At 38.6% G+C, this 10,197-nt stretch overlaps 1 protein-coding gene across 1 annotated transcript; it reads right to left on the bottom strand.

Moving 5' to 3' along the window:
- Positions 1-73: 73 nt before the first annotated feature.
- LOC122572333 (ABC transporter G family member 3-like) lies at positions 74-10,036 on the bottom strand. Its single transcript, XM_043737195.1, has 25 exons — positions 9,464-10,036; positions 8,866-9,127; positions 8,374-8,684; positions 8,042-8,240; positions 7,811-7,949; positions 7,359-7,689; positions 7,130-7,261; positions 6,793-7,021; positions 6,567-6,672; positions 6,263-6,434; positions 6,026-6,124; positions 4,159-4,327; positions 4,017-4,065; positions 3,536-3,585; positions 3,323-3,462; positions 3,077-3,247; positions 2,446-2,684; positions 2,201-2,390; positions 1,742-1,779; positions 1,539-1,647; positions 1,182-1,409; positions 963-1,098; positions 760-865; positions 498-598; positions 74-359 (listed from the first exon to the last, which is right to left on the bottom strand). Exons 1-25 carry the CDS (start codon positions 9,563-9,565, stop codon positions 184-186), a joined length of 3,984 nt encoding a protein of 1,327 aa, XP_043593130.1. The 5' UTR covers positions 9,566-10,036; the 3' UTR covers positions 74-183.
- Between the last annotated feature and the right edge of the window lie 161 nt (positions 10,037-10,197).

The raw sequence follows: 10,197 nt of genomic DNA, 5'->3' as shown, positions 1-10,197 counted from the left end.
TTTACAAACACGTAATTATACATATGTATACTAAAATAGTATGTAATCTCTTTCGACATCGGTATTTTTCCACTTTGAATTTTAAAACCATATTTTATTCTTACTATTGTTTAATACACGAATATATTTTAAACGAATACAAACAAGCCAGCATGGTAATTGATATCATGATATAGTACTTTCTCATTTGCATCTACAACGATTCCATAGACACACGCAGGCAAGGATGTGAAAGACGAGATAAATAACGACCATTGACAGCATATCCATCCAAAAATTAGTTTCATCAAAGTCATAACGATGAAGCACATCGATCCCTTCGGTGATGCAAGGTAATTCAGGATCAGTTGTTTCACAAGCTAGAGATTTAGAAAAGTAACGGTCCAATGTTACCATCTGACATACATTTTACAGCATAATACTAATCATATCCATATGTATTGACGCGCTATTACGTATATATTATCCTCTGTATAAATTAGCAAAGTGAAACTTACATATATTATGCACACCGTTCCATTGTAGAATGGAAAGTGCTTCGCTGGAGTGTAGTAACCAAGAAATGTATTTAATCCATTGGATGTATAACGGTAACGATCTGAAATAAGTTAAACGTTAACTGACATATTTCCAATTAATTCATTTTTGCACGCAAGCACATGCACGTCATTTGCATGCACACAGAAAGATGCTCTTCCTTTTTCCTCGTTATCTTTTCTTACCACCTAGAGCTAGAATATAAGCCGTAATTAAAAGTACCCTAGTTTGAGAAAAGGACCCATAGTAATCATGAGAATATAGTCGAACGGTATTAAATAAGCCATCGCTAACGGTACGCTCTCAAATGCCGTTGAAAAAAAACATCCTGAAACAAGTTTCCGTTAATACCGCTTAATTCTGCCCTTAGATTCTCTTTTAAAATGTCCAACTTTTAGTTTTATCGTATAGATAAATTGCTTTACCGCACGCAGTCGATACGTTTATAGTAAGTAGGAGCACAAGTAACGTGAACCCAAAAGTTTCGACGTTATCTCGCAATCCAGCTAACCAATATATGATCGTTGCAAATAATAGCGGCTCTATTATTAAACCAGGTATCTGAAATTCATGCATTTAGTTTTTAAATAATTTCCCTTTAGTATAAGACTGTGCGAGGGAATTACTAATGATTCTTTACTTGCCAAAGAAAGTATACGCGCAGCATAGTACAGATAAACCGGATACATCCCAGCTCGGTACTCTCTTCGAAGAAGCGGTAGCTCCTGCGGTATCAGGGCTAATGTGGCGTACATTGGAAAAAATGCGTTCTCAGACACCAAGATGAAAATGACACCTTGCGTAGCTTGAATTCCGAGCTGATCAAAATTTACAGCACCCACGAAGCACAAACCAGCGATTGTTGCCACACTCTGTTCAATTTGTTACTTTAGCTTTAATTGTTAACTCATTATGACTGTATACGCTATGCTATTCGGTACTGAATTCTCCTTTATCTTTTCAGATATTTCGCTATGGTTTTCACATGTAAAATCACTTACCACTTTCTGAAGTATTCGAATAATTTGTACCGATGGATCTCTCAAAACTTGCAAAAAGTGTCGATAAATCAACCAGTAAAGCCGTGGACAATATCGTACTTCCTTTCTTCTATATTAAATAGTCGTAATATACAGACATACGTGTATAAACAACGATGTTAAACAGCGATCAGTAGATACTTGAAATTTTCTCAAATACTCACGTAATAAATTTGTCGTCGGAAAGTAATTGCGATCTAGACTGAAGTAATGATACAAAGAGATTGTTACTTCGTGTCTTATTATTACACGGATTAACCCTTTCGTTTCAGCAGTCCAGTCCGCCTAAGTGCTTGTTGTATAAATGTTTTCCTAAGTCTTAAATAACAACTGTGCTGAATAAAACGATAATATAACAATCTTTACTCCAATAATGAGTAACTTTTAAGAAGCGATTAATCCAATATATCGATAAAATCAACAGAAAATGTTCTGCCGGTAACGAAAAAATATATTATTTACTACAGATGGCACTGGTGTATGCCTGATATATGGGGTGCCGATCGTCACGTGGTCGCCGCCTATAACCGGCATCCGTTCACACAGGTCATCTAGCCGGCGCCGCATATAAGCGGCACCCGAAGCGAAAGGGTTAAAAGGCAAGGAAAAAGATGATCGCTTACATTCAGAGAATGCATCGATTGCATCTGATTTTCTAATATACGATCGATTTCGTTATATGCTTCACTAGTTGAGAAAACATCGCATATCTCGTGAGCTATTTCTTCACCATTCTCGTTCTTTGAGCCCGTAGCTACAATCGCTATTAGGAAGTCTGCTGGATTGTATTTCCGCGGACACTCGTATCCCTGACTGAAAAATGTATCAGTTTAATGGAAAAATATCGTTTTACATTACGGAAACGTACCTTGCAAAAAATTCCACTGCCTGGTCGATTCCACCTGCAAACGCAACTCGACCCTCAGCAATTAATATTATTCGATCGAACCAATTGAATATAGTGGAACTCGGCTGATGAATGGTGCACAACACTGTTCGTCCTTTCGCTGCGAACGATTTCAGTTGAGATATCAAACAATTTGCCGAATGCGAATCTTGTCCGGTCGTTGGCTCGTCCAGGAACAATATTTTCGGATCTGTTAACAACTAAATTAAATTTGTCAGTATGTTGCATCGTCGGAAATGACGATAATCGACCGCGATACAAAGGAAAAGAGAAAAAGCAGCGGAAAGTGTGCCCGCTGAGCCCGACGTTATTTAACATCTACGTGGCAGGGCTGGAAGATGAACTAAGGAAAAGGCATAGCGATAGGAGGAAGAAAGGTATGGTCACTGACGTACGCAGATGATATTGTATTGATGGCGGATAGAGAAGAGGAGCTAAAGGAGATGCTAAGGAGATTCAAGAAATTTTTAAAAGAGGAGCAGCGGAAAGTGTGCAAAACGAGTGAACGTTCAAAGAACAACTGATAATCGAGGAAGCTTGAAAGCGAGGCGAGAAGATAAAATATTATACAAAGGGGATGATTGTATCATACTTCGGTGGCAAAGGACAACCTCTTTTTTTCACCGCCAGATAATACTTTGTCGTCGGTGTCACTACCAATTCGTATATCGCGCCTGCTGGTCAAACCAACGTCTCTCAATAAACTGTCAATTTTTCTTCGAATGTCTAATACTTGTACACGTCCGTCGAGTTTCATTCGAGCCTGCATCAAAAATCGAAAAACGATAGAAAATCGCGGGCAAATGGGCGAAAAATGTGTACTGGATCGTATACCTACCATAAACCAAAGATGTTCGATCACTGTCATCGTTGCGACAAATATATCCTCTTGATGCATATAACCACTGTTATGCATCATGTAAGAGGAATCGACTGGCGTTCCATTTGCTCGTATATCACCGTGGATTAAAAGCTCGGCTGTGAAGAATCGGAAACGAAGATAAAATATTGTATCGATATCGAGGAAACAGAGGAAAGAGGAAGGACTTACGTCCGGTGCGAAAAGCCAGCGCTGCCATCAATGAACTTTTACCAGCACCGCTGAATTAAAAGAAAAGTTTGAAACAAGTACGAGAAGTATTTAAGATGTTGGAGCGTAATTATCGCAAATTATGAGGACAGTAAAAAATGTTAACATACGACAGGGAAAGGAATTTTGATTTATTTAACTCTTTATTAAAAAATCGTCAAGAAGAAAACGCTTTGATCCATTCTATTGATTCAAAGCGATACTCGAAGTGTACCATGATAACTAGAGAATATACATTTCCGATGAAAGTCGTTCCAAATCGTCAGAAATAATACAGGGTTTTTCAAGGACGATTCAGAGACAATTCCGGAGACGATAAGCTCATAATTCGCTGGGAAAGAAAGCAAGGAAAATAGAAGGAAGAAGGAATAGAAATTTACGCGTCATACGTATAATTTATATTTCGATGATATTTGTTACAAATTTTTGGATAGAATACTACCTTGCACCAATTATCGCTGTTAGATCGCCAGGTTTGGCCGCACCCTTCACTGAAATCGGGAAATATCGTCGATTATAGCTGTTCGATCGGATCGATATTTATTTTACGACAAATAAGCTCGGTAAAAGCCACGATTACACACCATTATTGATTAATTGCTTGCACATGTTTTTTCGTCCGCGATTCATTGCGTATACAGAAAGGTCTCTCCAGGTAAGCGTCACACCTCGCAAACAAACCGTATCCTCTTCCGTAAGGTGAGCTTGACTTTTGGAAAACCACTGATTTTCTTTTAAAACGTACATCGTGATCGATCAGAAATCTTGACCCTAATTATCTTCTACCGATTACACTGTTTTGTTGAAAACACCAACGACCTACCAACCGGACAGCCGATTGAACCGAGTTACTCCACAAATAAGATTGTTACTGAACCCACAGCGACGCGATAGCTCTTACCTTCCCACTCGACCCGTACCTGTTCTGCTTTTCCCTATTCTTTCGGCTGAATAAAACCTTGGGACGTACATATACATATGCATAATCTGCATGGTTTTTCTATTATTCTTATTGTTTGATAATTGTTTCATTAATATGTAATAAAAATGCCGGAGGTTCTCACCGTGAATCTTATGACATACATCTTAATCACTTAGTAAGAACGAGCAATCACTGAAGAAAAGTCGTTTCTATTAGTCATGCGTTTTTTCAGGTAAAAATAAACGAAAAATATACCATGTAATTGCTGAGACAACTACTAAATGGTTACCTACTACTAAATTGTAACTTGTACCAGTTGTAAGGAAATATAAAAGGGAAGGTGATTAAGGAGGGTCGAAGCCAGATTAGACGTATTACAGTAATCGAAGATGGAAACCTTATACGTGTCTCGTGGAAGCCGTAAGAATTCCCCGTCCAGGGTACCCTTTCTGATAGTATTTCCTACATACGATCACTATGAGAAGAGTTTCGTTCGATCTTTGCAATAATCAAGTACGTCTTTTCGTTACGTTCTATCGGAATGTTCGTCGGTAATTAGAAAAATGGGAACGTTTGGCGAGATGTTGGAAGAAGTTAAAAGTCAACGAAAAATTAACTCACGATATCGTGTAGAAATTTGTTACCACGAAGCTCCGATAGCTTTGAATTCGATAGAACTGAAAGTATCGCGGAATAAGCTCGTCTGTGAAATTTCAAGATTTAAAGCAAAATATACATTTCGGTATAAGAATGTTCTAACGTGTATTATCGAACAGATATATCCGTATGTACTATGTTTCTTTGCTATTTCTTTCTTACGTATACACGGTCGGACGGTGTAAGTAACAACCGGTTTGTTAACCGATATCGGAGTCTCAACCTGGAAGGATGGTCAACTATGGTGTACTTGTTTTTTACCGTCTACCGTTTGTCACCCGCAAAAGTTAACAGGAAACATCGACGGAATAATCTCACGGCTATATCGCTACTTTCTTTCGTCCTTCGTTTTTAATATTTTTTCCGTTTCTTTGCGGTAAATGCGCATGGCTGGAACGAAACGAAGATTATAGACACGTAATACGTAGTCGAAAAGAAGTCAATGCGTGTTTTTTCCAAAACCTTTTATTCGCTGTAAAATTGTAGTACAGAGTAGCTCTAGTTTAGTGTATCTTTTAGAAATAAATGAAAAAATGCAAGATTTTTACACACAGGCAATATACATGCATATACATATAATATAAATATACGTATAATATACAATACAAATATACACGTAATTTACGTTTGATATTATCCGATTAAATTACATAAAATAACTTGGATTATTTTAATACGATGATATAGATAATTAATAAATGTTAAAGTTAATCATTCATCGTACATAAACGTATGGAATAAATATCATTACGAAGAAGCGTTATCCGGCGAAAACGGCACTGTTTGTGCGAGGTTCTTGATATCATAGCAACGATTGGCAGCGATCATAAAACGTAACTTTTAATTGCGTACTCTTTTTCCTATCTTTGTTTGGAATTGGTCCAAGTCTTTGACAGTAAAGCCAAAAATGCCAAAAAACGAAATGCAACGATTAAGGCGAACAGGCAGGCGATGTCAGTCCAGAAATGATCCTAAAATCGAAAACAATGAGCAACGAATATCCGTATAGCAAGCATGAATATACGAACAAGTATAAAGGAAGATATAAAGATATAAATACGAAACGGCAAGAGTACGAAGTGAAGTATAATATAACAAATGACAAGCACCTGCTTAAAATTGAACGTTTGCAAAACCATTTGACCAGATTTAGGGCAAGTCGCGTTGCTTCTTGTGCACTCTATAAACTCTACTTGCGACCATTGATTAATAAGAAGAGCTTCGTTACCGTAACGAAACCAAGATAAATAAGAGAACCATTTAAAGTAGGATGGAACGGACCTGTGTGAATAACATGTAAAATCGACATGTGTATAATACATATATGTATGTGTGTGTGTGTGTGCGCAACATTAAATAATATTTATTAGATCGTGTAATACTTGTTAGATTTAATGGAACGTTCGTCCTTACGCTGTATTTAGAAAAAATCCACCAAACAGCAGAAACGGTATTATCACAGGTGGTCCGATAGATAGCGCCATGGATAAGTTGTTGCTGACACAGGATATTAAATAGCCTAGAAAAGATAATGGAGAAGAAAACTTTCCCATAGTTAATTACATACAGAACTACCACTGCATATTTTTAAATGCGCGTAGAACTGTACCATATGCGACATCAAAAAGAAACAACGTACCGAAAGACGTGGAAACATTTGCGACGAGCGCAACAATACCAGCGGTAATGAAAAAGTGATCGATCCCCGGGTACAATCCAATCATGGGATAAGCGATGATAGTGAAGAGAAGCGGTACCGCGATGAATATAGGTGCTTCTGCGAGTGTCTTACATAGAAAATACACATCGGTACGATACATACCGTTTCGGTGTTCTCGTAAAAATATCGGCAACTCTGCGCAGAAAACCTAAACATAAGGTAAGTGATAGGCGTAAACGTATACGAATACGTACTAACAATCCATCTAATTTCTTATTTTCTTCTTTATATACTAAAATAAGCAAATAAATCTTACATTGATTACGGCAAAAACATTCTGAAAAGTCATGTTGGTCAAAAATATAAACAAAGCACCATTGATGTTCATTACTCCGTCTTGATCTAACCGTTGATCGAAATAAACGATTCCGACCAATAGAGACACCATCTGGAAGAAACGATAAATATACGTAGCACGTTTTAAAACGAATCCAATTTTGCCTACGATCGATTGCAACGCGGTATTCGTTACAGTAAGCACTTACGACAGTCTGCAACAGGCGGACTTTGATAAGGATCGGTTCCTTAATAACCGATATCCAAGAACGCCATAAAACTGCATGAAATTGTTCGCACCAGCTTGCTTTATACGGCGATTGATTTTTCGAATATTTTGTATCTTGCAGAGAGTCCTCGAATTCGCCGTTTACTGCCTCCGCTTCCAATGCAATCTTAATACCATGATCGCTCTTTTGGAATGTATCGCACACGGTATTTATCGCGTGACGGCAGGATGTCTCCTGCCCCGGCACAACCGCCAACATTTGAACAAAGTAATCAGCCGGGTTGTAATTACTAGGGCAAGCAGCGCCGAGTCTAGAAACATCGTTTCGCTACTTACAACAACTTAGAACTTAGAACAACGCTATTTAAAAAAATGAAAGCACTGATTCGATATACGCAAGTATAGATGTATGCATGTCTGTCGATTACTTACGTCTCGAAAAAGGTGCAAGCTTGCGATGTTGTGCCCATGAAAGCTACTCTGCCTTCGGCCATCAACAAAATTCTGTCGAAGAGAGCGAACAGTTCCGACGACGGTTGGTGCAACGTAACGACGATCGTCTTACCGCGCGCTACGACATCACCGCTATCTCCCATTAACCGTTCTTATACACATACTCGTATATCCAATTTACAATCGAATCTATCTATACGATCGACTTACCAGTTAAAGTTTTCAATACGGAAACCACTTGATGCGCCATAAAAGAATCAAGACCTGACGTAGGTTCGTCGCAGAACATCAACGGCGGATCGGTAAGAACTTCCGATGCGAACGATAGCCTTTTCATTTCACCTCCGGAAAGACCTTTGATCCTACCTGGTTGTCCGATCACCGTATTTTTGCATTTGCCCAGAGCAAGCTGAAAACCACAAAGAACAGCTAGCTCATCGCGCGTTGCAACTGTCATAAATATACACAGGTACACGGGTTTATATACATAGTTATGCACGTATATTTATCTAGATAATATTGTATACCCTCATTCGACGTACCTCGTTGATTACTTGCTGTACTCGATCGAATCTCTGTTCCATAGGTATCCTTCGATCCATGCGAACCATAGCTTGAAACAAAAGATGCTCCTTAACGGTCAAAGTGCCAACGAATAGATCATCCTGTTGCACATACGCTGTTCTCGATGTCAGTATCGTAGAAGATACTCTTCGTCCGTTAGCAGCCATTACACCGGATGCAGTCACCCCAGAACCCGAACGAAACGTCAACGCATTCAGTAACGTTGTTTTACCAGCACCCGATGATCCCATAATTACTAATAATTCGCCTGGATATGCTACTCCACACACTGTAATTTAATTTTAGTCGATCCAATTTTTTGCTCTCTAGAACAATCCTACCTACGTAATTGATTCCCATAGCTTCGCTCAAATTCTAATATTTCCCAATTTTTTCCTTTCAACTTTCGATATCTTAATCAGGTATTTTAATAAGTATATTGATCAATGCGTATATAATTACGATCGTACCGTCCTTCAACAAGTGTCTTCTTTCGATTGGTTTCTTTCTCCTTAAAAGACTGTCCCATGGCTTCTCGTCTCTTTTGGCAGCATACACGTTCAAATCACTCCATGTGTATGTAATTGATTCGTTTTCGATACAACGAGGTATCAACGTCGCTATCAACGGTGTTACCGCTGTACTCGAAGAATGTAAGATGGGCTTTAGTTTGAACGACGATGTATCGGAAGCTGTCTTACACGATGCTGCTGTTTTTCCATTTCCTTCTCCCTATGATCAAACGGGAAAGTGATGCAATTTATAGAAAAGATCTTTAATAGCAAAGTATTATTTCTTTATTTTATCATCCCTATCCCTATCCCTGTATCTTCGATGCTTTTCTATACATTTATTCAGAATCTAAAATTCTTAAAATGAAACGAAAGGAGATAATCCCGGGAGAGCTGTCAAGTACGAAGGAAGCCACGTACATGATCGTAATCTTCGTTCATGTATCTATTCATCGGTCAAGCTATTGTCTGACTGATTTTCTATGTATCTTCTATAAAAAAAAAAGAATAACGCAAAAACTTTGCTAGATTAATATTTTGATTGAATATTTCTTACCATTGAGATCGCATTGTACGAGACCGTTTGTGATTTACTTCCGCTAAAACTAGCAAAGTCTCTCGATGAAATTAGTGGTTCAGTTTCTTCTGTAGCAGTCATATTTTCTTCTCTATTCTGGTTCAATCTCTCATCAATTTCATCTATTCTTCGAATCGTCCTGAGTACCACACGTACCACCGAACATAAATATTATCCCTTTTACGCATTAATGTCTACTATTGTAATCGAACCGGTTTCTACCGGCACCGATCAGTGCACACAACTACAATCCTTTGTTTACCATGCGATTGGGTCTCAAAACAGAATAGATCGATGTAATCTTTCCTTTCGAGGTGCCGCTCGATGCCGGGCATGCAGTTTGAACCTTTGAAACTTTCAAAAGATGGAAGTACGAATATTCGAACGAACGCGCACGTCACTTATAGTTTCTTTTATTACTTGTATTATGCTTCAACTTAATCAGCGTGGAATCGTCGCGCATCGCGAAAACACACTCGATTCGATGCGTTCAACTCGGTGCATGATGACAGTAGAGTTTAGGCGCGAGGTAGCCGCAAACGAAGTATATACATAACATTCTCGGGTTGCCAGTCTCCCACCTCCTGTCTGCATTCGTTGTTCCGTCACCGTCGTTGTGTCAACTTATATAACGCGACTCCAGTGATCCACGAGCTTACCAGCAACGCGACCAATAACGTAGTAAAAGAATCCACACGACGGCCTTGCTCACG

This window comes from Bombus pyrosoma, linkage group LG11 (genome assembly GCF_014825855.1).
Source record: "Bombus pyrosoma isolate SC7728 linkage group LG11, ASM1482585v1, whole genome shotgun sequence".
NCBI classification, from domain to species: domain Eukaryota; kingdom Metazoa; phylum Arthropoda; class Insecta; order Hymenoptera; family Apidae; genus Bombus; species Bombus pyrosoma.
Note: the sequence above shows the minus strand (reverse complement) of the source record. Positions and strands in the feature narration are given on the sequence as shown.